This window comes from Engraulis encrasicolus, chromosome 8 (assembly GCF_034702125.1).
Source record: "Engraulis encrasicolus isolate BLACKSEA-1 chromosome 8, IST_EnEncr_1.0, whole genome shotgun sequence".
In the NCBI taxonomy this organism is placed as follows: domain Eukaryota; kingdom Metazoa; phylum Chordata; class Actinopteri; order Clupeiformes; family Engraulidae; genus Engraulis; species Engraulis encrasicolus.
The window spans coordinates 5,681,328-5,708,138 of NC_085864.1; the positions used below are offsets into that span (position 1 = coordinate 5,681,328).

The 26,811-nt window shown below is 47.2% G+C and overlaps 1 protein-coding gene across 2 annotated transcripts in view; it reads right to left on the reverse strand.

The window, feature by feature from the left end:
* The window catches only part of bcas3 (BCAS3 microtubule associated cell migration factor), a 423,177-nt gene that overhangs the window by 286,070 nt on the left and 110,296 nt on the right, over positions 1-26,811 (reverse strand). For both annotated transcript variants that reach the window (XM_063204868.1, XM_063204867.1), the window contains exons 16-19: positions 20,996-21,146; positions 4,580-4,704; positions 3,719-3,884; positions 2,585-2,685 (exon numbers count right to left, since the gene is read on the reverse strand). In XM_063204868.1, coding sequence (XP_063060938.1) covers positions 2,585-2,685; positions 3,719-3,884; positions 4,580-4,704; positions 20,996-21,146 — 543 coding nt within the window. The remainder of the gene's footprint in view (positions 1-2,584; positions 2,686-3,718; positions 3,885-4,579; positions 4,705-20,995; positions 21,147-26,811) is intronic.

Below are 26,811 nucleotides of genomic sequence, written 5' to 3' on the forward strand. Positions count from 1 at the left end.
TGTGTGTGTGTGTGTGTGTGTGTGTGTGTGTGTGTGTGTGTGTGTGTGTGTGTGTGTGTGTATGTGTGTGTGTGTGTGTGTGGAGTGGGGTGAGCTGTGTGTGTGTGTGTGTGTGTGTGTGTGTGTGTGTGTGTGTGTGTGTGTGTGTGTGTGTGTGTGTGTGTGTGTGTGTGTGTGTGTGTGTGTGTGTGTGTGTGTGTGTGTGTGTGTGTGTGTGTGTGTGTGTGTTTTCAGTGTGTAATTTTACATGGGTGTGTGCATGCACATAAATATATGCCTATTTTTGCGTGTGTGTGCAAGTGTGTAAGACGCAAGACTTGTATTGACTGAGGAGTTTGCTTTTTCCCTGGTGTCATTGTGATCTGCTGCATACTGTTTTCCTGCATGCTGAAGATAATGTATCAGTCTGCTGAGTAAGCGCCAGGCTGGTGGCATCTAAGGTGATCAAAGAGGACTGAAGCGGGCACAGTGGTGCACTGCGCCAATGCCTCCTACCATATATTGGCATATTGCCCATGGGGAACCAGGTTCGAGTACAGCCTTGGTCACCTCCCAACTCCACTACATCTTTCTCCATCTCTCTCTCAACCACTGCCTGTCTTCTCTTAATGCCGTGTATGTATGTATGTAGAAGGCCACATTAGCACTTTAAGTATGCACTTTACACATCTCTATGATGGCACAACATGTCTGTCTGTATGTTTTTTTTGTTTTTTCTTGGTGTCATTTGCTATGTGTTATGCTGCAGCTACACTGTGTATGTATGTCCAAGAAAAATTTAGCTCGGGACAAATATGATACGACCGATGCGATGCGATGCGATGCGATGCGATGCGATGCGATGCGATGCGATGCGATGCGATGCGATGCGATGCGATGCGATGCGATGCGATGCGATACGATACGATACAATACGATTAGACTTTATTGTCAGTTTTCACTGAAAAAGAATCTTGAATCTTGACTGTCCTATCTAATAAAGGCTCAAATATACTACTGTATATCCACTCTGCTTCAAAAGTCTTTAAATGTAATTAGCAGTAATTATTTCTCCAATTGTACAAATGTAATGTTCCCATATGATCTGAAACGAGTGTGATCGTTGGCCTGGGGTGAGGCTGGTTGGGTAGCAGTGTTGGTTGGCTGGAACAATGGCATCTTTAATTGGGGCTCATGCTGAAGCAGACTGGAGGGTGGCAGCTCATTAGACTGGAGCGAACATGGAGGCGCATGGAGCATCGCCAGCACTGCCCGAGATCTCCAGGCAACACGCAGTACAGTGTGAGACGCACACAGACACACAGACACACAGACACAGACACACACACACACACACACACACACACACACACACACACACACACACACACACACACACAGACACACAGACACACAGACACAGACACACACACAGTATTAGTTATGCTAATTTTGGTGTATGTTCAATCAGTTGGGACAACAAGCTTGTTTTGGATCTTAATCACCCTAAAGAAAGAAATAAAGAAAGAAAGAAAGAAAAAAAAGAAAGAAAGAAAGAAAGACAGAAAGAGAGCAAGAGAGCCAGAGAGAGAGAGAGAGAGAGAGAGGGTGAAGATGTGCCGTCTTTCCCTTGCGGCGGGAGGCGAGCAAATTACTGCTGTTTATGCTAATCACGGCTGATGCTACGATGCTCCCTCATTTAAAGAGGAACTGGGGGAGTGTGGTCATCCATGAGGCCTTTCAGCCCTCAAGTCAGTCCTGTGGTGGGATGAGACCATGCACATGAAGCTAAATGCTTCTGCTAGTGTCTCTGTACTTGTTCATTTGGTTGGAGGGTGTGGGCCACGCTTATTTGGCATAGTGTGGTGGCCGCTATGCTAATTTAACTTGTGATGCACAAGATGCCTCGTTGTGAGAGGGCCCCTTTTCGAGGAGAGGGAGAAAAAAGTGGGACTGGTTACTCCTCAAGACTATCAGCTATCACTCTCACTGTTCATATATAACAACACTAGTAGTAGTAATAAAGTGAGAAAACATGTACATCATCATAGGTGCATGGGGGCAGAGAGAGGGAGAGAGAGATAGAGAGAGAGAGAGAGAGAGAGAGAGAGAGAGAGAGAGAGAGAGAGAGAGAGAGAGAGAGAGAAAGAGAAAGAGAAAGAGAGAAAGAGAAAGAGAAAGAGAAAGAGAGTGAGAGAGTGAGAGAGTGAGAGAGTGAGAGAGCGAGTGAAGGGTCACGCTATGTTGAAAGGGTCCTAGGCACAGCACAGCATGTGGCACCAATAAAGGGCCAACATCTCCCGAAGGAGAAGTGAAACACAAATCAGAAGGACATGCTTTAGTGCACAAAGGGCTCTGGCCACACACATGCACAAGACACACGCGAACACATGTACAGACACACACAGCTACAAAAACACTGGTTTGAACACACACAAAATGCACACATTCACACCAACATACAAACGGAGAAACACATACGCACCCATGCACGCACATACGCACCCATGCACGCACATACGCACGCATGCAAACATGCACACATGGACACAAATAGATACACAAACACACACACACACATTTGTGTGACTAACTGTCCACTTACAGCCAGCCAGGAGGTACTGGTAGTACTGCACCAAGTCTGAGGCCAGGACCAATGGGTGGTTGCTGTTGAAAGGTGGTTGGAGCTCGTTCCACTGTGGCGTCCTACTCAAAACAAACACAGAAATCAATTTAGGAAGCACATATCAGAACGCCAGATGTATGGAGAGAACAGCCTTTGGCCCCATGCTGAGAGAAAATGGACTCAATGCCCCCCGCCTCCACCACCACCACCCCTCCGAGACATGAAAGCATGGGCCACTTCTCCATGCATCAACGCAGAAACGTGGAAGGAAGACGGGTGGGGTGGAGGCTTGTGGGGGGTGGGCAGACGTGTAATGCATCAATTTGTTTTTACAATTCGATCAGCGGCCATCTCAAGACGTATATCACTCAATTGTATTTCCTCATTGTGTACGACATGTGTCCATATGGTACCGGGGGCCAGTTTTCTTCTGTCTGCCTATAAAGTTTGGGGAAATATATTATTGCCGCTTGACCGGAAAGGTCATGGGTGCGCAAAGAACTGTGAGGAATACAGTGCAGAATTGAGAACGATTTTCTGTGTGTGTGTGTGTGTGTGTGTGTGTGTGTGTGTGTGTGTGTGTGTGTGTGTGTGTGTGTGTGTGTGTGTGTGTGTGTGTGTGTGTGTGTAGTATGTGTGTGTATCCAACGTGACTGCCAGTGAAAATGCAGGGAAATTGAACTGAAACTGAAACTGAAATTAAGATTCTGTATGTGAGTGTGTGGCATTTGTATGTGTATGCTGTTTGTTTGTGACTTGTGTGCATGCTGTACGTGTTGCATGATGTGAGCCCTATAGACTCATTTCCAATGGATACCCCCACCCACCCCCTTTATATGGTAAGGGTTTTATATGGTATTAATACTGTATGTATGTAACAAAAAAAGAAAGAAATCAGACTCCCTATGGGACCCCCCGATACGTGGGGCCCCAGAGACTCCCTCCCACTATACCCCCTACTGTGTGTGTGTGTGTGTGTGTGTGTGTGTGTGTGTGTGTGTGTGTGTGTGTGTGTGTGTGTGTGTGTCTGTGTCTGTGTCTGTGTGTGTCTGTGTGTGTGTGTGTGTGTGTGTGTGTGTGTGTGTGTGTGTGTGTGTGTGTGTGTGTCTATACCGGGCCAGGGTCCAGCAGGCTCGTGGGGATGTGTTGAGCTCCAGAGGTGTGTCATCACTGATCTTCTGGGCCGTGCTGATTGGCCGAGGCTCCAGAACGTGTTCCACCAGGTTGCCGTAGCAACTCAGGATGTACAGGGATTCCACCACCGACTGGCGGGACTGATCTGGAGACGGGTGATCGGAGAGAAGACTTTATTTCTAATTTATTTCATTTCATTTGAGTTTTGAAAATTAAAAGTAACAATAAATTCACGTTTGGCTAAGTCCTGCCCCCTTGGGGTTACAGAGACTGGGTCGGACAGATAGAACGACAGAACATTCTATGCTCTTAATATCATTGTGGATTATATGGTGACCATTGACGTATACATACTCAGGGGAATAACTTGCATCTGTGTTACAAATACCAACCCAACATCCAACCATATGTTAATACAAAATATGACTACATTAAATCTTGCAGAGACTGAGGTCTGCGTTACCAATGGAGCACTGTCAGTCAAAAACCATCAAACCTCTGTTGGACCTCTTTTTGTGCTGTGATTGAATAATCAACATTCTAGGGCGGGCCTTAGCCAAAGGTCAATTCATACGCATACAGAAAACATTAGACCCTATTGTCTTTCCATCCTCATGTGGATCTGATTATTTTTGTGCATGCGTGTGTGTGTGTGTGTGTGTGTGTGCATGTTCTAACAGATACGTTACATGACCATCTGTTGCACGCTGTTTCTACAGCCTTCAAGAGTGGTAGTCACCCCACTTACACACACGAACGTGCGAGTGCGCACGCACGCACACACGCACGCACGCACACACGCACGCACGCACACACGCAAATGCACACACGTCTGCTGACCTTTCTCCCTCTTCATGTTGGGGTTGGTGATGAACCAGGAGCGGGAGGGGGCGAAGACGGCGGCCACACAGAACTCTCCTCCGCTGGACTTGCTGGGGGAGATCTGAGGCGGGGGCTTGGCTTTGCTGTAACACAAGAGGAGACGTGTAAGAAACAGCATGGAGGGGACAGAGGAGAGGAGAGGAGAGGAGAGGAGAGGAGAGGAGAGGAGAGGAGAGGAGAGGAGAGGAGAGGAGAGGAGAGGAGAGGAGAGGAGAGGAGAGGAGAGGAGAGGAGTGGAGAGGAGAGGAGAGGAGAGGAGAGGAGAGGAGAGAGTGATTCCACAAGCTCCAACTGAGGAGCCTGCCCACCACTCCTGGAGCATGGAGGGAAACTTTCTCCGTGTCTCACTCTCTTTCTCTTTTTTTTGGACTGGAAACACAAAACCACATCATTGAGTTAGGAGAGAAGGATGGAGGAGAAAGAGTTTAAACGCATAAATCAATCAAATCAATGGTGACCACAAATACAAATTAGTCTTTTCAAACAGACCTTTTCATATCACCAAAACTGAAAAAGAATATACACAAACACACAAAAGCTGTCAAACACAAAACCAAAATTATACATGCAACAAATATTACCCCTTCAAAAACTGTACCGCACCAATAACTAAATGAAAACATATTTTTGCAAATAGAACGGAGCACATACAGTACAACATAGATTGCAAATCAAAAGTGAAAAAAAAATGCACAACCACTTGCACAAAACACCTCAATTTATTTTGACATCTCTTCAAATCGAAGTCCATACTTCTACATCTGTAATAAACATAAAAATGCACTATATCAGCTCCCAAACAGTTAAGGGAGTTTACTGTACACTGCATTGCCAGTAAAAATTGCCAGCGCGCTTTCCAATTCCGGAAACCATGTTGACTTTTATGGCCTCTATAATATAGCATGTAGTACAGCTCCTAAATGCTACATTGGATAAAAATCTATGAGCTCTTTACTAAGTGTGATAGGATCTTAAACTGTTTGTATTACAGCCGTTTCTAAACTAATGTAATGAATGGGAGTGGGTGTGCAGGCTATTGAAGTAAACACAAACAAATGGGAGAACACGATGTCCAGGAAGTCACAATGTTTTTTTTTCCCTCCACGAGTGTGTTGCTAAGGGACCCGGGATGCATCAGAAACAAAATGAATCCACTGGCGGATCCATTTTTTTAAATACCAACCTGAACTATGACCTCCAGTGCCATTTCAAATGATCAAATCCCTCTAAATCCTCCCGGGTGTGTTGCCCTCCCGTTGTGTAAATTGCAAAGGCTCTCAAGCTGTGTTGTGTCCATATTAGTGTATTGTACAGTAATGTATTGTGGGGTCACTCAGAGGTTTTTGTTGTCAACAAGCAACTGTGCCAGGGCAGCCTTTCAGCTTAGCTCCATGTCCATTTGGCAAGACCTCATATTTCAGGTCATACCTGCACAGAAACACCAATGTGTTCGACTCTTTCTTTACATAATTATATATTGCCAACTCATAGACCACCATTGCAGTACACATCTTGGAATTATTGATGCCAAATTAACAGAATTACAAACACGCACGCACGCACGCACGCACGCACGCACGCACGCACGCACGCACGCACGCACGCACGCACGCACGCACGCACGCACGCACGCACGCACGCACGCACGCACGCACGCACGCACGCACGCACACACACACACACACACACACACACACACACACACACACACACACACACACACACACACACACACACACACACACACACACACACGCGCGCTATGTCTGAAAACAAGATTTCTGTAGTTCAATGAAACATGCACATTGTGCACAAGAACTACCAATACAAAGGTGAGCAGATGCAGAACTCGTTGCAATATGTCTTTTTTGCTACCATCTCAGGAAAATAAATAAAAACAGCACAATAGTAAAACATGAATGCACTGCAGTAGATATTTATGTCTCACAGCTGTGCACTTGAGACTCCTACTGCTGCACACTGCCTGGGAGATTCTGGCATTTGCACAAATATATGGGCAAATCTGCACGCCTGCACGCAAATATACACACATTTCTCTCTCTCTCCATCTCTTTCTCTCTCAAAAACGCACGCAGATGCACACCACTCTAAAAGTGTATGGGGGTCAGGGTATCCGATAATGGCGGCCATTTTGCTTTTTAAACCAAGGCCCTCTGACCCATACCTCCCAGCTGGCTTTGTAAAGGTCCCCGTTTTAAAACACATTTAATGGGAAGTTACTGGATTATTCTGCATGCCAAAAGCTGTGTGATGAAACCTGGTGCGGAAAAGCAAAGGACTACGTTTTTTCTAAAGCGGGTGATAGGCTTCCCATATGGATCTCATCATGGAACAGTAGCGCGAGTAGGGCCCGGCGATATTATTGTCCAGCTCATAACCAAAAGCCTGCACTGTAAAACCTTCCCTCTCCTTCTGAGCCATGTAAGTGGTCGTGACTGGGCAGAGCAGTGGACCATGTTCCTTTTTTTTCATTAGATTTTTTTTCCTTTTCTGTTCTTGTCCTGTACCCAAAGTAACAGCAGGGGAAAGGTCACTGTGAAGTGAACTTCCTGTGGGGATACGTAGAGGCGAGTAAAGGGTGAGGGGGGCAGGGTACACACTGTAAGAAGGGCAAAAGGGGAAAGACAGAATCCGCAGGCTAATTAAAACTATACTTTTGGTTAGGGGCTCTGGAGGTGGGGAGGTGGAAGAATTCCTGCTTAGCAGCTTTTCTGGTGAGACATCAGGCTCCCTGAGCATGACAAACGAGGAAATAAAAGGCAAAGTCAGAAACAGAAAAAGAGCAACAGTACTGGCTTCATCACTACTGACAGCCAATGAGAGAAAAGCACATTTCAGCAACTCCTGACTTCAGCATGGCCTGGGTCGCTCTGGGAGACCTGAGGTGGCTGTGTCGGGGAAAAAAGGAGAGAAGAGGGGAAGAGTAGAGATGATCGTAAAGGAATGTGAGAAGAGAGACGAGGAGAGGAGAGGAGAGGAGAGGAGAGGAGAGGAGGGAAGAGAAAGAGAGAGAGGAGAGAAGGAGAAGGGAGAGTAGAGTTGTAAAGTAGAGGAGAGGAGAGGAGAGGAGAGGAGAGGAGAGGAGAGGAGAGGAGAGGAGAGGAGAGGAGAGGAGAGGAGAGGAGAAAACAGAAGAAGGGACGAGAGTGGAGAAGGTGAAGGGAGAGTAGAAGCGTACAGTAGAGGAGTGGAGAGGAGAGGGGTCGAGTCTGCCTGACTCCCCCTCGGCTGCCGACATGCTGTGCTAATGGGTGCTGAATGACCTGTTGCCGGCCTGAACTCTCACTCTGTGTCTGCCCCCTAAAGCTGTCAGCGACTCGTAAATTACCACCCCAGACGAGGAGTGATGCCGACGGCTTTTGTTTAGCCTCCGCGCCCCGTCTGAGGGATATTTGCGAAGATGATCGAGAGGAAGATGTGGACTTAAGGAAATGCACACATACAGTATATGCACACGTGTGCACATAGACGGACACTCACATCACATGTACAGTCAGAGACGCACGCACGCACGCACACACACACACAAACCTTCAGGAGGAGACTGTTAGCGTTAGTGTTTATTAGTGTTGGAGTAGGGGAGTGAAGACTTGAATAACCAAATAGCCGCAGTGCTGCAAGCAAGAGAGTGAGTGAAGGGTAGAGAGAGAGAGGGAAAGAGGGAGAGAGAGAGAGAAGAGAGGATGATCGGGGAGATAGCAGGGAGCGGTGTCAGGATATTGCCTGGGCTAAGGCCTGGCCCCGGGCCCTTGCCTTGTCCGTGTCCGGGCCCTCGTCTTTCAGCGCGGCCGAGGAGATACGGCCACTAACCAAACACAGAGGGGCCTCTGCAGGATGGAGCAGGAGTTCAGCAGGGAGCGCGCCAACAAGGATTGCTTCCACTTCCACTCTACGCACAAACACACACTATGACATGCTCAAATACGCATACACACATACACACCATACGCAAACACACACACACACATAGACCACATCCTCCTGCGCCACTCCTACACACAAACACATACACACACTAGTGCACACATGCACTCACACACAAAATATGCATACACACACACTCAAAATATGCATACACACACACTCAAATACACACGCATGCACTCAAACACAACACATGCATACGGGCACACACACTACATTCCCCTCCCAAACTCTTACACACACACACACACACACACACACACACACACACACACACACACACACACACACACACACACACACACACACACACACACACACACACACACACACACACACACACACACACACACACACACACACCCCTCCCGAACTCTTATATACACACACACACACTACATCAACACACAAATACACACACGCATTCACACACAACACATGCATACACAACACGTGCATACACACACGCACTCACACACAACACGTGCATACACACATCCAACTCTTACACACAGAAACACACACACACACACACACACACACACACACACACACACACACACACACACACACACACACACACACACACACACACACACACACACACATACACACACACACACACACACACACACACACACACACACGCACACGCACAGGCACACACGCACACGCACAGGCACACGGACACGGACACGGACACACACACACACACCAAACTCCCCACCCCCTTCTGCCTGTATTTCTCCACCCACCTTCTCTTCCCCGGTAACATCCACATATCAAACAATTACCACAAGGGCTTAGATAGACGCCTGTGAACAGTGAATCCTGAGGCGATCGCTCAGTAACTGATCTCTTTCCCTTGCCGCTCTCATACAGCCACAGGCCAGAACGGAAAAAGAGAAGAAGTGAGAGAAGGGGAGTAAGAGAAAGAGAAGCAGAGAGACAGACAGAGAAACAGACAGACAGGCAGGCAGGCAGGCAGAGAAAGCAAGAGAAAAGAGGTAAAGAAAGAGAAAGATGTGAAGAAAAAGAGAAGCAACTAGAGAAGAAAGAATGAGCAACACAGAGAGAGAAATGAATGAAGAAAAAGGAAAAGAAAGAGAGGGATACGGATAGACATAGGGTGAAAAGTGGAAAAAAAAGAAAGTGGTGTGCAATTGAATGTCGGCAGTAAAACTTCATTGGCAGCCACAGACGTTGAGACCATTTCTTTTTTTTGTTGAGGAATCGAATGAGATTACCATTTTTATGATGTGGGAGTCAGGTGGAGGCCGCGCCGGAGCCGCGATGGAGAAGGGTGTTTAAATCTGGAGTGTGTGTGCACACATGAGTGTGTGTGTTCGCACATGTGTATGTGTGTGTGTGTGTGTGTGTCTGTGTGCACATGCATGCATGTGCGTACATGCATGCGTGTGCGTTTGTGAATGTGTATGTGTGCGTGTGTGCACATGCACGTTTGTGTGCGTAAATGCATGCATATGTGTGCATGTGTATGTGTGTGTGCATGTGCGTGTGTGCTTGGTGGGGAGAGAGACCCAATCTGATGGACTCCCTTTACAGGAAAAGATGTAAAGCCGGCACGGCTGTGGTCAGCTGCTTCCAATAGGCCCTGGAAACCCGACCTGCTACTAAAATGACTTAACATTAATTTCTATAAAGTCGCAGGCTGACGCGCCCCACTACCACACAGCTTCCTTTTCTTTCCCTCTCTCTTCTTTCTCTGTCTTTATAGTGAGGGAACAGCCTGCAGGAAATGATAGCCCAGAATTGGTGTGCTACTTTTTGTGAACTGCCTCCCTTTTTAAAAGACCCTAACCCCACCACTACCATCCCACAGAAAAAAATGTATTGTAAAACCAATAATAATATTATGTTAAGGTCTGTATTCGGATCCATATCATTTGCTCCATCGTGTGCTGGTGTGTGTACGACTTGGAGTGCGTTTTGGAGGTTTTAACGTTGGGCGTATGTGTGGCGGTGCCTGTGCTGTGTGCATTGTATTGTATGTTTGCTGTGTGTTGTAAAAACTCGGAGGAGGAGGAGGAGGAGGAGGAAGAGGAGGATGAAGAGGAGGATGAAGAGGAGGATGAAGAGGAGGAGGAGGAAGAGGAGGATGAAGAGGAGGAGGAAGAGGAGGAGGAGGAGGAGGAAGAGGAGGAGGAAGAGGAGGAGGAGGAGGGGGGCGACCGTACAGGAAGGAGCCTTTGGTCTTGCCTGCCGCCCTGCAGCCCTGGCTTCCTACTGCGGGGGCAGGTTTGGCCCAGAGCCCCGTCTCCAGGGAACCTTGACGCTGTTTTCCCACTGAGGTTTCAATGCTGATCAACTATGTTAAACTCCCCCTTTGAGGAGGGCCCTGGCCCCGACTCTCTCACTCTCCCTCTCTCTATATCCCCCCATCTCTCTCCTGTATACATATCCCTCCATCAATCTCTCTGCCTCTCTCTCTCTCTCTCTCTCTCTCCTCTGTGCCAATGGACAGATCACAGTTTAGTTCACAATTTTCTGGTTCTCCGAGTGAGGAGGAAGGGCCGACCGCGGGGAGTTTATTCGCCTGTATTTTAAATCACTCTTTTCCTCTTTTTGGTCGCACTTGAAGTGGCTTGGAAGTGTTGAGGTTTCTCTTCCTGTGACAGGCAATGAGGCTGGGAAGGGCGGGTGGATGAGGGTTGAAGTCACCCTGGAGAGCGCGTGTATGAGAAAGGGATTGTTTGGAGGAAAACGTCAAAGGGGAGATGGAAGGACTGGTGTCTGGGGAGAAAAGAATTACATCGGGCATGGGCGCGGAGAACAAACTTACAAAAAAATGAAACCCAATATCAATAAATTAAGAAACGTAAATACATTGAGAGGAGCTCAGAGCAGACGGGTGGATGGATTGGTACTAAACAGGAGCCAAATTCTCTCCCCTCCCTACTGCCCTCCCCCTTTGACATTTTCTCTACGTTACTGCCTTTAAACAGAGGACACTTAGAATTTTCTGTTCACCTAATTCACTGAAAGGACTCCTCGCATGTCATTTCCACTTTTAATTTAACAAATGAGGACTCTTGACTTGAGCTAATAGCTTTTCCTCAAGGGCATAATTCAATCTACGATGTCCACCATCAAAGTCCCTTGACATTAGAGCGCCGAGGCTGAACATGAGGCGCCGTCCTGGGGCTGACGCTGGAGCTGGGGGCTGGATGGCCGAGGGTGGAGGATGGAGGGTACGGGCGGGGGGTGGTTGGCTCTGGGGTTGGATGGGGGAGTGATGGCAGCCTCCATTTGTTCTCGGTGGGGCCCCGGCAGTAAACAAACACACAACGTGGGCCCTTACACTCTCCTGGTGAGGCACCCCCACACATACACATATACACATACACAACAAAGCCCCCCCCATCCCAAGCCAGGCGACGGTGACTCATGACTTCAGCTAGAGCTCACCATATGGTAGAGGCTCCATTGCTTGCTCACTTGGGAGACAGCGGAGCTGCTGCAGTTTAGGAGATGTGTCTTAAAAGGTCTGCAGGCAGAACCGAGGCCCATCACTCAATGTTAAATTCACTCAGGAAAAAAGCGGGGGGGAAAAGAGGCAGAGGGGGTGGAAGAAAAAAAAAAAGACCTCGGCCTTGGCAGGGAAGACATGAGGACCTGGCTAAGCTGACTGGGAGCCATTTTGGAGTGTTTTGCCATCTACCATCACAACAAAGAGATCGCACACTAAAAAAAGCCAAAAAAGCAATAGAGGAAATCAAGGTCTATTCCCTGCTTCTGTCAAAGCTCTGCATCAGAGCACTACTAAAGTAGCCAGATATCCTGATGTGATTTTTCCGCCCAATTTAAAATGTCTACTACCAAGGCCATGCTTTTTAAAGAACTACTGCAGCGCTGTGCTGCCTTGGTTAGATGTGAACAGACTGGACAAACATGTAAACTCACTTATTCACTTCCATGTCGTCCACTGAACCCATTTGAATACACTTGCAATCAGATTATGTGAAATTCACAGTAATTCTAGTCAGCGATGACAAACTTGGATTTCAGGCATGCCTTTGTGACATTACTTTGCTGCATTTTGTTGGTTACGCCCCAAATCATGCAAATCTGAATGGTGATCTCAATTTGTAAATAAATATCTGTAGTTTCAACAGAGATCTAATCTGTGCTTTGTACGTATGTGTGAATCTTTGAAGTTAATCTGTCGGGTCAAAGTTGAGTCATATCTCCTGAATAGGTGAGATCAAGTAAAGATAGAAAGTTTTGTATGCGTATCCGTATTTAATGTAATTTTCTGATTCAGTTACTCCTTGACCCAGCTTATTGTGCACCTCCAAAAAGCACACTGGGAATCACTGTGGGATTTATGTAATAGCGATTAAAAGTAGCACCATTAGTAGATGAGGAATATAAGCAGGAAGTGGATTAAGAATATGAGGAAGAAGAAGAGGAAGAGTGAGATGAGGCTGAGGAGGAAAAAGAGAATAACAATTATACAAACTGGATGCGGCGCAACAAAAGGGTGAAACCCAAGAGGAGTTCCACTGTAGCGTACAAAGGGAGGGAGAGAGGACAGCACGGCACGTGCTATTCATTTGCAGTCGCCACCCCTCCATCTTTTATACATAAGTGAATCTGTCAGAATGGACCCTCTTCAGAAAGCTCCTAGGCATCTTGTTTCACAAGACACCACTGACAGAGACTTCACTTTAACCCCCCTCCCTTTCCTCCACTTGGCTGCTGACACATCCCCACCCCCCATCACCCCATCACTATCTCTCCCCTCAGCCTTCATGTATTGAAAGCGTTTGAGTATTTCAGGGCTCACATCTCACATGTCCATTTGGAACAACAACACTAGCTGTCAGATATGTACTGTATATTCTCCAGACAATACGGCATGCATGAGACAACAGAGCGCCATCTGACATCCTTGGGAACAAGGCTTTCTCCTCGGAAACTCCAGCAAATGCAGCTTCAGCTAAATTACAGTGACATTCAGAGTACTTTTAATCACAGCTTTTAAACTAAATGCAATTAAATGAGATTTCCCCAAGAAAACAATAAATGAAAACGGCCCCAGCTGCCCACTTGTCATGCCCAGTAAAGAGGGTGAAACAGAGAAGACCACATTTGGCCAGTGCTTTGCTCTTGACATGCAGTTTTAATCGGAAACATATAAAAGCTATACAATGCTGAACAAAGAGGCTTTTACAGGAAGGCTATTATTCAAACATGGATTTCTATCTTAGGAATGAGTGAGGTTAACGCTTCGGAATAAAAGACAAAAGGCTAGAACACCACAAGACAGACAAGTGGTGGTCAGTGACGTACACGATTCCACATACAGTACTCAAAACTTTAGAAGGTCCTAGACATACTGTACATGCACCTCAAAAGACCCCCAAGTCTGGGGTAGTTGCAAAATGGTATGGCATAACTAGTTGTCATTTTGGTGTTATACAAGTCTGATGTACTGCCTAATTGTAAACAGGATGTGTTGTGTACATGACTGCATTTGTTACACATCGCTTGCATGATGTATTTGTAGTACAGTTGCAGTGCAATGCAGTTCTGTGTTAGGAGATGGCCTATGTTCAGAAGCGGATTTATAGGGTTTTTTTCATACTGCACCTGTGTTTAGGAATCAATCAGGTTTAAGCATCAATATGGCAATGACTTTAATTTTAGGGCTTAAAAAACATTCACCAACAACTCATATCAAAGATCTCATTGCTTTCCCACATGACTTCATAAAAGGCACAGTACATAAACTTGAAACCATGCAATTCAATCAACAGAATTTATTGACCAACATATCCACAGGAAGAAAAAAAAGGAAAAAAGAGGGAAACCTTCCCTTGAGGATGTTAATGCACACTAGCAGGACAAAAATGTTTGAAATTGAAAAACACAAAAATAAACAAATAAATAAAAAAGAAACAAATAAATAAAAAAATAGCTTGGAAAGGTATGAATCACAATAACGAATGCAGCCGTTTCACTGAAAAGCGAAATAGGAAGCAGAGAGAGCATGCTGGGAGGGAATTGGAAAAAACTCACCATGGAGTTTTAATGGAAAAACATCCTGCCCCAAAGAGGTAGGGTCTTCACGACAGGGAGAAGATACACAGAGATAGATGGAAAAACCATTATTATAAGAGCCGTCTGGGCATACAGTTGACATAAAGCACATTTACATGTCTGTCCGATTGACACAACACACAGACAGCAATAAAAAAAAGCAGACGAAAGAGACTGACATGTGGTTTGTTGCCTGTAACTTCATTGAATCACCTAAACAGGTTAATAGAAATTAAACGGTATCCTGACAGGCTGCACATAATATGAGTGAAATACTTCAGCCAAAGTCAACATATTCATAATAGTGGCGTTGAAGATCCTGTGTTTTTCCATTAACAAAATGTTTTTGGAAGTGTTTGAGAGACGGAGAGATGTGTGTGAGGGGGGAAAGGGGCCATTCGCTGCGGGCCTTTAAATAAGTTAGTGCAGGTAATTGCGAGCAGTGTGTTTATCATGCACACTCGCTTTTAGTGACAGATCTGCGCAAACAGTTTTACAGCAAATACTGCCGTCCACCCACCCCCCCCAAAAAAAAACGTCAGGGATGGGACTGAAGAGCTGTCCCCCTCGGTACGCCAACACAAACATGGGGTGCGGACACAAGTGCAGACGGGGCCCGAGCCAAGCAAAGCATCAGCCACGGCAATAATGCGACCCCCATCCGGCTGTGGAGAGACACACCAAGGTCGTCCTTCTACGTCGGGATGTTGTTCTTGGCCAATGCTGAACAGGATAACATTAGGAGATCTTCAAGACATTCTTTTTCTTCTTCTTCTTCTTTCTCTTTGACAGCTCGTGACGGAGAATGCCACCAGTCAAACTGTCATGACAAACATGCACAGTGCGCCTCTTTTGGCTCGAGAAATAAAAGATGGAGTAAAAGCTGTTGTCAGTCTGAACTTTTCATTCCCCCTCTCTTTCCCCTTGCTTCCGTTTTCTTTTTTCTTCCTCCTTCTCCTCCCTTCTTCTTCGTCTTTTCCATGCAAGACTGCCGGCCGGTCTGCCTGCCTGACTGACGCTGAGTAATGGATGAGTTATGTTCACACAAAAAAACACGAGCACCCAAACGAGCGCGCTGGACGGACATGATCAAGCAGCGGGACACAAGAGGGGCCCAGGGGCCCTGAGCTGGCCCCTGGCCGTTACACCCTTGAGTGAGGTACTTAAGCCAAATGGCCCCCTGTAAATATCCAGCTGTGTAAATGGATGAAGGAAAATGTAAAATAAATGAGAGCTGTGCACTGTCCCCTGAGGTTAAAAAAAAGTTTCTGTCTGTGTGTGTGTGTCTGTGTGTGTGTGTCTGTGTGTGTCTGTGTGTGTGTGTGTGTGTGTGTGTGTGTGTGTGTGTGTGTGTGTGTGTGTGTGTGTGTGTGTGTGTGTGTGTGTGTGTGTGTGTGTGTGTGTGTGTGTGTGTGTGTGTGTGTGTGCTTGCGCATGTAGGCATAAGCTTATGCTTGTTTGTGCGTGCGTGCGTGCGTGCGTGCGTGCGTGCGTGCGTGCGTGCGTGCGTGCGTGCGTGCGTGCGCCTGCGATTGGTGAAGGGGATTCCGGGCTCATATTTAGATAAGACCTTTGGTGCACTTCCAGATCCCTGCGAATCAATAGGTGATGCTTGGGGAGCAAGGGGTGTGGGGAGGGGCGAGGATCAGCAGCTAGAAGAGGATAGGGGAAGTAAATAATTGCTTCCCATCTGAATTTAATTGACCCCCCAAAAAAATGTAGGAGGAAGAAAAAAATCATTCCTTATTCGTTTTCTCTGGCTTGGCCTCGGAAGAGTCTTGCTATTCCAAGGGAGCAGCAGGGAATAGCCACACTTCAAATGGCCTCCGCACGTGGACACACACACACACACACACACACACACACACACACACACACACACACACACACACACACACACACACACACACACACACACACACACACACACACACACACACACACACACACACACACACACACACACACACACACACACACAAATAACACAGCACATCACAGAGCATTCTCAAAGACGCATACACAGTGAGTGGCTGCCGAGTACAGTTGTAAAAGCCAGCGTTGGTACCACAGAAAAATAAAATGAATATATTTCACCACATGAAGAGAAAAATGTAAAACACCACAACAAATAGATCCATCATTAATGCACTATAAATAAATAAATAAATAAATAAATAGATAAATAAGTAAATATGACAGCATGACAGCAAACAATGCGAAAGGACAAATGGACTTCCGCTTTAACCCGGGGTTTTAATGGAAACAATGTCACGTCGATTAGATACGGCCATGCAAACACAGTGATGGAGGAGCAGGATGGAGGGAGGGATGGATGGATGGCAGCGCCAGTCAGCAGGCCAGGCCCATGCAGGGGACGCCAGGCCGGGTAGGGCTGATAGGCCGATACAGGGCGGATGGGGCGGGGCGATTTAAAACAAGCCCTCAAGGCCAGCGACCCCACTTCAACAGAATAATCTTTCACACGTTTATCTCTTAACCCCGTCAGCCCTAATGCTGCACTTCCTGAGGCCATTAAAAATAAAACAAGGTGATTTGGCAAACACAAATGGCCGCCCCTCCACCCTTGTTCGCCCACCCCCGGACGGATGGATGGATGGACTATAGGGGGTTGACGCCAGCTATACCCGTCTGGCCCCCCTCTCAGCGGGCTGTGGCCTATAGGACTATCACTGGCCTATTTCTGCTCTTAAGACCATTTCCACACTTTGGGCGGTTTAGTCCGCCATGAGACAATGGACTCAAAGCAGATCATTTTCACGTATTACACTAATCTAGGCACATCTGCAGGGTCAAAGGAGCCTTTTGCGTTTGCATATAACCTCGTTGACACAGAAAGGGCTTGCGGCATTAATGGCAGAATGCCATCAGCGGGAGCTAAGCAGACGCGGGGGTGGCCGAAGTGAAAGTGTGTGTGTGTGTGTGTGCGTGTGCGTGTGCGTGTGCGTGTGCGTGTGTGTGTGTGTGTGTGTGTGTGTGTGTGTGTGTGTGTGTGTGTGTGTGTGTGTGTGTGTGTGTGTGTGTGTATTAGTGCATGCATGTGTGTACGCAGATGACGCTTCTTGCACTTAGTTGTCTATCTGTGTGCATAGTGCACACGTGTGTACTAAACATTTGAGTAGAGTGTAGGGATAAGAATGGATAGATGAGTGGATTATGCTAAAGTGGGCTAAAGGATGAAGGGACAACAGGGGTGGAGAGGTGGAGGTCTTGACATCGCATGAGAGAATAACAAACAGAGAGCAAAAGTGTGCAAATTCTAAGAAACAGAAGAAGCGTGGGTGTCTGTGTATACATGTTGTGGAGTGCAACAACAGACAGTGAAAAAGAATGAAGAAAGAAAAAGGGAGTACTTGTATTTGAATTTGTTAGTGAAAGTGAGTGAGTAAGAGGGAAAAGTGTACCTGTGTATGTAAGAGGAGGATAGACAGAGAGCAGGAGAGAGAGAGAAGGGTGAGAGAGCGAGAAAAAGGGAGCGAGAAAAGAAGAGAAGATAAAAGGTGTCTGTGAAAGAGGTCAAAATGTATCTCCATCAAATAGGAAGAAAGTAAGAATGCCTGTGTCTCTATTCTTTAATAGAAAAGTGTATCTACACAAAAAGTGTATCTACTGTACATCAGTGATGGAGAGAAGTGCAAAGAGTGAGAGAGAGAGAGGGGGGGGGGTGTTGTGTTCGGAGGGGTGTTATGTTCAATTGTCTGTCATTCTGACGCCTGTGCCACTTCCTCTTCTAGTCAACACGCACGCACGCACACACACACGCAAACACACGAGAGGAGAGGAAGGAGAAGAGAAGAGAAGAGAAGAGAAGAGAAGAGAAGAGAAGAGAAGAGAAGAGAAGAGAAGAGAAGAGAAGAGAAGAGAAGAGAAGAGAAGAGAAGAGAAGAGAAGAGAAGAGAAGAGAAGAGAAGACCACAGGCTGCCAGCCGTAGCTCTGCAGGAAATCGGGTCAGCTGTGGGTCAAGTCCAGTGCCAGCTCATGATCTCACTCTGCAGAGGTGGCTGAGGGGCCCACTGGGTCCACACAGACACAGACACAGACACAGACACAGACACAGACACACAGACACACACACAGACAGACACACAGACAGACACACACACACACACACACAGACACACACACACACACACACACACACACACACACACACACACACACACACACACACACACACACACACACACACACACACACACACACACACACACACACACACACACACACACACACACACACACTTTCTGCCTCTTGCTCCCTAGCATGTCACATCCAACAACTTCCTGCCTTTTTATTCTTTCACTCCCTCAAACGTGCACACATATTCACTAGACTACTCCCTCACACGTGCACACATGCACGCATACACTCTAACACACCCAAGCTACAGTAAAGAAACTGAAGGGAAAAGTAATGGAAACACAAACTTCCCCAGACTGACTCAAAAGTAGTCACACTATGTTTCTATATGGGGCAGTGTGTGCATGTGTGTGTGTGTGTTCCCAAAATTCTTATGTAAAGCCAAGTGCCCATGGTTGGCCCTAGAATAGAGGCAGAGACACTGTCCGACGTCAAAAGGGGTGTGAGGAGAGTGGGGGCTCAGCACACAGAACTCTCAACAGTCACCACTGCAGGGATGATAGAAATTACAAAATTATAACAATTATAAAATAATATTTTTTGAGCTTTTTAGTGCCCTTATTATTACATTGTGATAGTGAAGATGTGACAGTGGTGGAAGAGAGAGATGGGGTGGGGCTGGGAGGTGACCCAGGCCAGACTCAAATATATGGTACAGGTCAATGCCGGACTCGAACCCGCGTCCCCAAGCCCTTCATGATTTAGAGCTGAGGTGGTGAATATAACATCATCTCCCTGAGCACTGTCACTTATTCAGCATTTCCATTCAGAAAATATCCACATGCTGTTGCATGGGTGGAAATTAGCTTTAAAAATGACACAAGCATTGACCAGCCTCTAACAAATAAGTGGTCAAATTCATGAGTTTCAAAACCGACTCATTAGACCTATGCCTACTTTGTTATTTGAACCAGCATCTGTTGGGTAGTGGCTGGTACTTATTTCCATCCCTGGCACATTAATACGTAAAACACACATATTAGTAGGACAGCGCCTGTCCCGTCAGAGCCCCTGTCCTCTCTTCTGACCTCTCCTGCTTTGGGCTGGTGCGGCCCGGCTGCCTCGTGTATACAGCTCATTTGACTGGGGAATGGCCACCGCAAAACAACAGCAGCATTTGACAAACGGCCTGATGGATTTTGGACGCGTGTCAACTAGGGGAGAGATGAGATGGGCTAGGGCACACACACACAAACAAACACACACACACACACATGCAGACGCACACGCGCACGCACACGCGCACACACACACACACACACACACACACACACACACACACACACACACACACACTTGGCCGCATCCCGACCGTCTGCGGTTATGTTATCAAATGACTCGTGTCCGTGTCTGTATTATTAGAACATTTCCCATTCAAACTGGGCAGGTAAATGACATTTAAATGCACATAATGCACTGAAATAATTACGATCAGGCTGCATGTAAATTGCTTAAAAAAGCTGCAATCACAGAGGCGGACAGACAACAAAAGAGGAGAATAGGGCTCCTATTGTGGCAGCCGGCGGTCCCAACAGCTGCACGCAAGATGCAAAAATGACATCCTCGCCTCAACGCCATCCGCATCACATGGCTCACTCACAGGGACGTCCTCACTCAAGCGGACAGATACTGTACACTGGGACTTTTCAAGCATAACAATTGATAGATTTGACTGATATATTTGAATTCATGGGGCTATTTTGGTTCAGATTTGTTGCGTAATGTAAAAAGAAATGTTAAAAATTATAAAACAATATAATAATAAAATAAACATCATAAATAAATTGGAAAGGCAAAAACATTTTTTTTATACACACCCAAAGACATACACTCTTCTTGGCACATCTGTTCACTTTCCTGGGCACTACCCATCAGCATATTTTGAAAAGCAAACAGACAATAAATACATAACCATAACCATAATTGTTCAACCACTTAACCCTCTGGTTTCTGATGCATCATGGTGAAGAGTGTGTGGAGGGTGAGAGGAGGCAGCAGTGGTGGTGTTGGTGGTGATGGTGCTTATCTGTTGCATTTGGGCACCACACACTAAATCAGCATTTAAGTCTTTAGTGTAGACAGGCAATAAATATAATCATAACTATTCTCATAACCTGTGTTAGTGTTCCCTCTGGTTGGTGTGATTCATCATGGTGAACAGTGTGTGGGGTTTGTGTAGAGGCAGTTTTGGTGCTGCTTACCCGGTGCGTTTGGTGATGGTGCCCAGGGTCATGGGCTGTTTGATCTGGGCCAGGGGCAGCACGGTGGTCAGGCTGGGCAGCGGGGACAGCCGCGGGTTGCCCATGTTGTTGTTGGCAAAGTTGTTGTACGCCTCCTGACTGTTGAGTTTAGCTGTGGGGACAGAGAGAAAAGGGAAGAGAAGAGGAGGGGGGTTGGACAGGGCGTAAAGGTCAAATTAGATTGCAGAAAACACACTCATGGCACTTGGAGGTACACACACATAAACACACACACACACACACACACACACACACACACACACACACACACACACACACACACACACACACACACACACACACACACACACACACACACACACACACACACACACACACACAATTGCAATCCAGAGTCAAATGCAACACGTGGGTCATTTAAAAACACATATTGATTAGATGTAGAGGGTTCCTGAGCTGATTGCCAAGCAGAAGGAGGAGGAGGTGGAGGATAAAGAGGTAGAGGAGGAGGAAGAGGAGGAGGAGGAGGAGGAGGAGGAAAGGGGGTGTGGGTCTGGACTGGAGGATGGGGGGGGGATTCATACATCGCCCATGGGTTTCTGCGCGTCTCCACACCTGAGGCGAGCGGATGAGGAGATGGGGTGAGGTAGTGAGGTGGGGGTGAAGGGGGTGATGGGATTGCTTGGAAGGACGCTTGCTGCTGATTGGAGCTAATGACCTCAAGATGCAGCGTGACCACCACCATCACCCCTCAACCCCTCTAACCCTAACCCTACATTTACCCTCCGCCCCACCGCCCCACCACCCCACCACCTCTACCCCATGTATTCATCATCAGCTTCAATCAGCAACCACTCCTAATAGCACCCCTCTACTCTCCGTGTCCTCAAACTATCACAGGGCCATTTGCACAAAGCTTTGAAGGGAGGGGTTGGGGGTGAGTTGGACGTGTGGTGAGTTGAGGAGGGATGGAGGGCGGGATGGAGGGAGGGAGGTCAAAAGCACATGCCAGTCCGCAATTTTGAAAGGACTGCCTGATGTCAGCTAATGGCTTTCATAAAATGCTGTGAAGACATACACAAGGATGTGCATGTGTATAGCATGTAGTGAGTGAGGGCGGATGAGATGAGAAAGTTGTGTAAAAATAGGCTGGTGTTTGTATGTGTTTGCACGTGTGTAGAGGAAGAGGAAGGGTGTGTGTGTGTGTGTGTGTGTGTGTGTGTGTGTGTGTGTGTGTGTGTGTGTGTGTGTGTGTGTGTGTGTGTGTGTGTGTGTGTGTGTGTGTGTGTGTGTGTGTGCATGATATGTAGGAGAGTCTGCGGTGCGGTGTGTGTGTGTGTGTGTGTGTGTGTGTGTGTGTGTGTGTGTGTGTGTGTGTGTGTGTGTGTGTGTGTGTGTGTGTGTGTGTGTGTGTGTGTGTATGTGTGTGTGTGTGTGTGTGTGTGTGTGTGTGTGTGTGTGTGTGTGTGTGTGTGTAGAGGGGGGGTTGTGGGGGTCCATGTTTAGAGATGGTGTAAACACAGACATGAGCAGGGAACATGTGGAACTGATCAGTCCTCGCTCCACATCAGTGATGGGGTCAGACGACTCGGGACAAACTTTATCTCTCTCCTTTGCACACACAGGATCAAACGCAGCACAAACACGTGGACACACACACACACACACAGACGCACACCCGCACACACACAACATGCACACGTGTGCACATAATCACATACAAAGACGTAACTGAATCAGACTACTTTAGTGATAGATTTTTTGTAGCTGAAGTTAAAAAATATTGTTGTGTGTGTGTGCTTGTGCGTGTGTGTGTGTGTGTGTGTGTGTGTGTGTGTGTGTGTGTGTGTGTGTGTGTGTGTGTGTGTGTGTGTGTGTGTGTGTGTGTGTGTGTGTGTGTGTGTGTGTGTGCATGTGTTTGTGTGTGTGTGTGATGACTCCTTTCAACTAAATGGCCAAAAAGATAAAACGTGTTCCTCTTGTAACCTGTGACTTCTCTAAGCAGTTTTTATTACATATGAGTGAAAAGTGACCTTAAGAGTCTGCAGACCATATATTTCAGTGGTCTGGGATCTAATTCAATTAAAAATCTAAAGAGACGAGATGGAGAAGGATGAAGCTTAAGAAATATAGGCCGTACAAATGTGTAACCATGTATTCTAATGAATATTAATTCTAATCACTGATTCGTTGAGGAACTGCAGCATTTTTGCAAACACAAAAAAGACATATACTGTATAAAGGAAATTCTGTATATCTCTTCTCAAAAAGTATATATTAATATTGTAATCTAAAATAATATATAAATTTTTAAAAAAAGAGAGACAAGAGTTTATGTTTTATGGTTGTGTCAATAGCAGTGTCAAATCCAACAACGAAATATAACAGAAAATAGAAAACGTACAGGAGCTTCAGTGACGGTGATGCATGCAGTACAGCTGAATGTTTGAAGAGAGGTCCTCAGTAATGTAGATGACCTTGTACATGCGATTGTTTTTAAAATTCTGACGGGGGTGGCGATTTGATTAATTGATTTTCAACAAAATTAGCACTTGAAAGTTCGGCAAAAACACGTCCCACTTATAAGAATCAGTGCTATAATAAGGTGTTTCACCAACACATGTACACAAAGTCTATTCAGTTCACTAGACCACAATGCACCCCATAGAAAACACAGAAAAGAAATCTCAAGCCGTTTCCTCTCTGAAGTAACCAGCTGCTTTAAATCCATGGTAACAATTTCACAAGTGGCTAAATAATTATCACATTCCTGCTCAATTATCGTTTTATTGAAATCCCAATGACAACATTTTCAAACGAATCTACACACTTACATTTGCTCCCCGGGGCAAGGAGCAAAATACGTCATTGTTCCCGCTATTCAAGTCCCAAGTTTTGTCCCTCTTGTAAAATACTCCACGGGGGCCACAGTCTGCTTTTTCCTATATTTCCCTCTTTGTTGTATTAAAAGGTGAAGGCCAGTGAGCTAAACGAGGACAAGAGGGGGCTGGAATGGTGTGTGTGTGTGTGTGTGTGTGTGTGTGTGTGTGTGTGTGTGTGTGTGTGTGTGTGTGTGTGTGTGTGTGTGTGTGTGTGTGTGTGTGTGTGTGTGTGTGTGTGTGTGTGTGTGTGTGTGTGTGTGTGTGTGTGTGCGTCATGGTGATGGTGGAGGTGGAGGGTGCTTTAGTTGTGAAAGAGCCCCCGAGACGTAGAAACAAAAGTGTGGCACAAAGCGCACCAAGCAAGGCGATTATGTCGTGAATCAAAAGAGCGAACGAGAGGGAAAGGCGGGGAAAGTGGTGGTGGCGGTGGTGGTGGGTGGAGGAACGGGGCCGGGAGGGAGCATTAATTCATTAATGCCCCCGAATCGCCCCGCTTTGTGGCCTAAGCAAAGAGAGGAGGGCTATTTAGGCCGCATGGCGCTGCCATTAAGACAGGCTATGGGCATTCGCCAGAGACGTCACACACACACACACACACACACACACACACACAAACAAACACACACACACACACACACACCAACCCCCTGGGGCCCCCATGGTCCTTTGCTGCGCCAGTGTCTGCCTCTCGAGAGTCCTTCACATTTCAAAACCACTACACTCCCCCCCCCCCCCCCCNAAAACCCAACGCAGGCACCTTTTGTGTGTACGAGCGGCAGCAAAAGAAGAAAGGAATCTGCACAGGAAGCAGCCTGAAAACCCATAATGGCTGTTCAGATGGGACACGGCTACGAGAGGGCTAGAGGAAGAAAAATCTTAATGAATTTAGCATCTTTCTACAAAGGACTCTCTCTCTCTCTCTCTCTCTCTCTCTCTCTCTCTCTCTCTCTCTCTCTCTCTCTCTCTCTCTGCTAAACTGTGTCGCACTATCTCTCAATCCCTCTATATCCTTCCCTCACTCCCTCACTTTCCTCACCCTCACCGTCTGTGTGTGTCTCTTTCTCTGTGTGTCTCAATGTGTGTCTAGTTCTCGTTCTCTCTCTGTCTCTCTCTCTCTGTCTCTCTGTCTCTCTCTCTCTCTCTCTCTCTCTCTCTCTCTCTCTATCTGCCTCTCTGCCTCTCTCTCTCTCTCTCTCTCTCTCTCTCTCTCTCTCTCTCTCTCTCTCTCTCTCTCTCTCTCTCTGTCACTCTCTCTCTCTGTCACACTCTCGCTCTCTCCTCCCTGTCTGTCTGTCTGTGTGTGTCTCCCCATCTGTCTTGGCCTTGTAGCTTCACCCCATCATGCCCTCCTCAGTGCTGTTGACCTGCAGGTTAACTCGTACCAGAGAGGCTGTGTCTGCTCTGGTCATTCAATGCCCCCGTCTCGTCTCGTCTCGTCTGCTCTGCTCTGCTCTCGTCCGGGCTAATCTGGCCTGATGAAGTCCATGAGCACGGACGTCTGGTTGGGCGAGAAGTCGCCGGCATGCAAACCATCCCTCTGTCTGTTTGTCTGCCCCCCCCCCCCCCCCCCAAATAAATATATTCACCCATTACCCAGAGAGGCACAGTAGGGGACAGGGACCTCTGGCACACTCATGTGTCTTGACACTCTGCTCTTCTCCTCTGCTTCCCCACACCATCTCCCCTCTCTCTCTCCATCACCGCTCTTGTGCTGCGCTGCGTTCCAGGGACCCATCATTTGATTAATGGCTGGTTCGTGTACGTGTGTGATACTGGGCGCCACCGGTGACACACGACAAGGCCCGAGGAAAGAGGATCCGTCAATGCAAATGCATGCGGCCAGGGAGACGTGAGATGGTGGGGTCGGTGGACGGGAGACGGTAGACGAGGGGACGTGGCAGAGAAAACGGCTGTTGGCTTCCAGGAGGCCAGCGAGGAGGGTCACCGTGTCACCGTGTCACCTGACCCCTCTGATCTTCTCTGCCGCTCCGCTCGCAACACCTCCCCCATTTGCATCGTCATAGTCCTCGTCTTCAGCAGGCGGCTGTGTGTGCTCCTGAGCTCCCTGGCACTGATATCTTGTTATATTCTCTCTCTCTCTCTCTCTCTCTCTCTCTCTCTCTCTCTCTCTCTCTCTCTCTCTCTCTCTCGCTCTCTCGCTCTCTCTCGATCTCTCTCTCGCGCTCTCTCTCGCGCTCTCTCTCGCGCTCTCTCTCGCGCTCTCGCTCTCTCTCTCGCTCTCTCTCTCTCTCTCTTTCTCTCTCGCTCTCTCTCTCTTGCCCTCTCTCTCTCTCTCGCCCTCTCAGTCCTTCCCTCTGCCTACTGTGTTTGTTCTATTTGCATTCAGTGGAGCAATGGAGCTGTATTGAACTTATCAGCCCTCTTTTCCACTCAGTGCATATGGTCCCAAGTTCCTAACACACATTCACACACACACATGCATGATATGCACGCACACACGTGCAGAAGCGCACACAAACATACACTTCCCATTAAAAAAGATGAGCTTTGCTTGGGCTCGGGGATGAGTCTAAACGATTGCTTTATTAAGAGATATAAATCTTAAACACATGAGAGGGGAGGAGGTCGGCAGAGACCAAAGAGTGTGATAAGAGACAATGAGAAGAGAAGAGAGAAAGACAAGGAGTAGGAGGAGGAGGAGGAGGAGGAGGAGGAGGAGGAGGAGGAGGAGGAGGAGTGGTGCAAGGGTTTTGGGGGAATGGAGAGATGAATGCATGAGATGGTTGAAGGGGATTTTGGGGGGGGCGAGGGAAGATGAGAGGCTCGACAGGTCTCCGTGCTGAACGCTGTAAAGTGGCTGGGGAGAGAGCCAGGCCTTGAGAATGCTCTGCAGCTAGAGAGAGGCAGTGGCGGCCAGGGCTATGACTGCAGCAGAATCCGTCTGCTGGGGAGGGAAAGGAGGGAGAGAAGGAC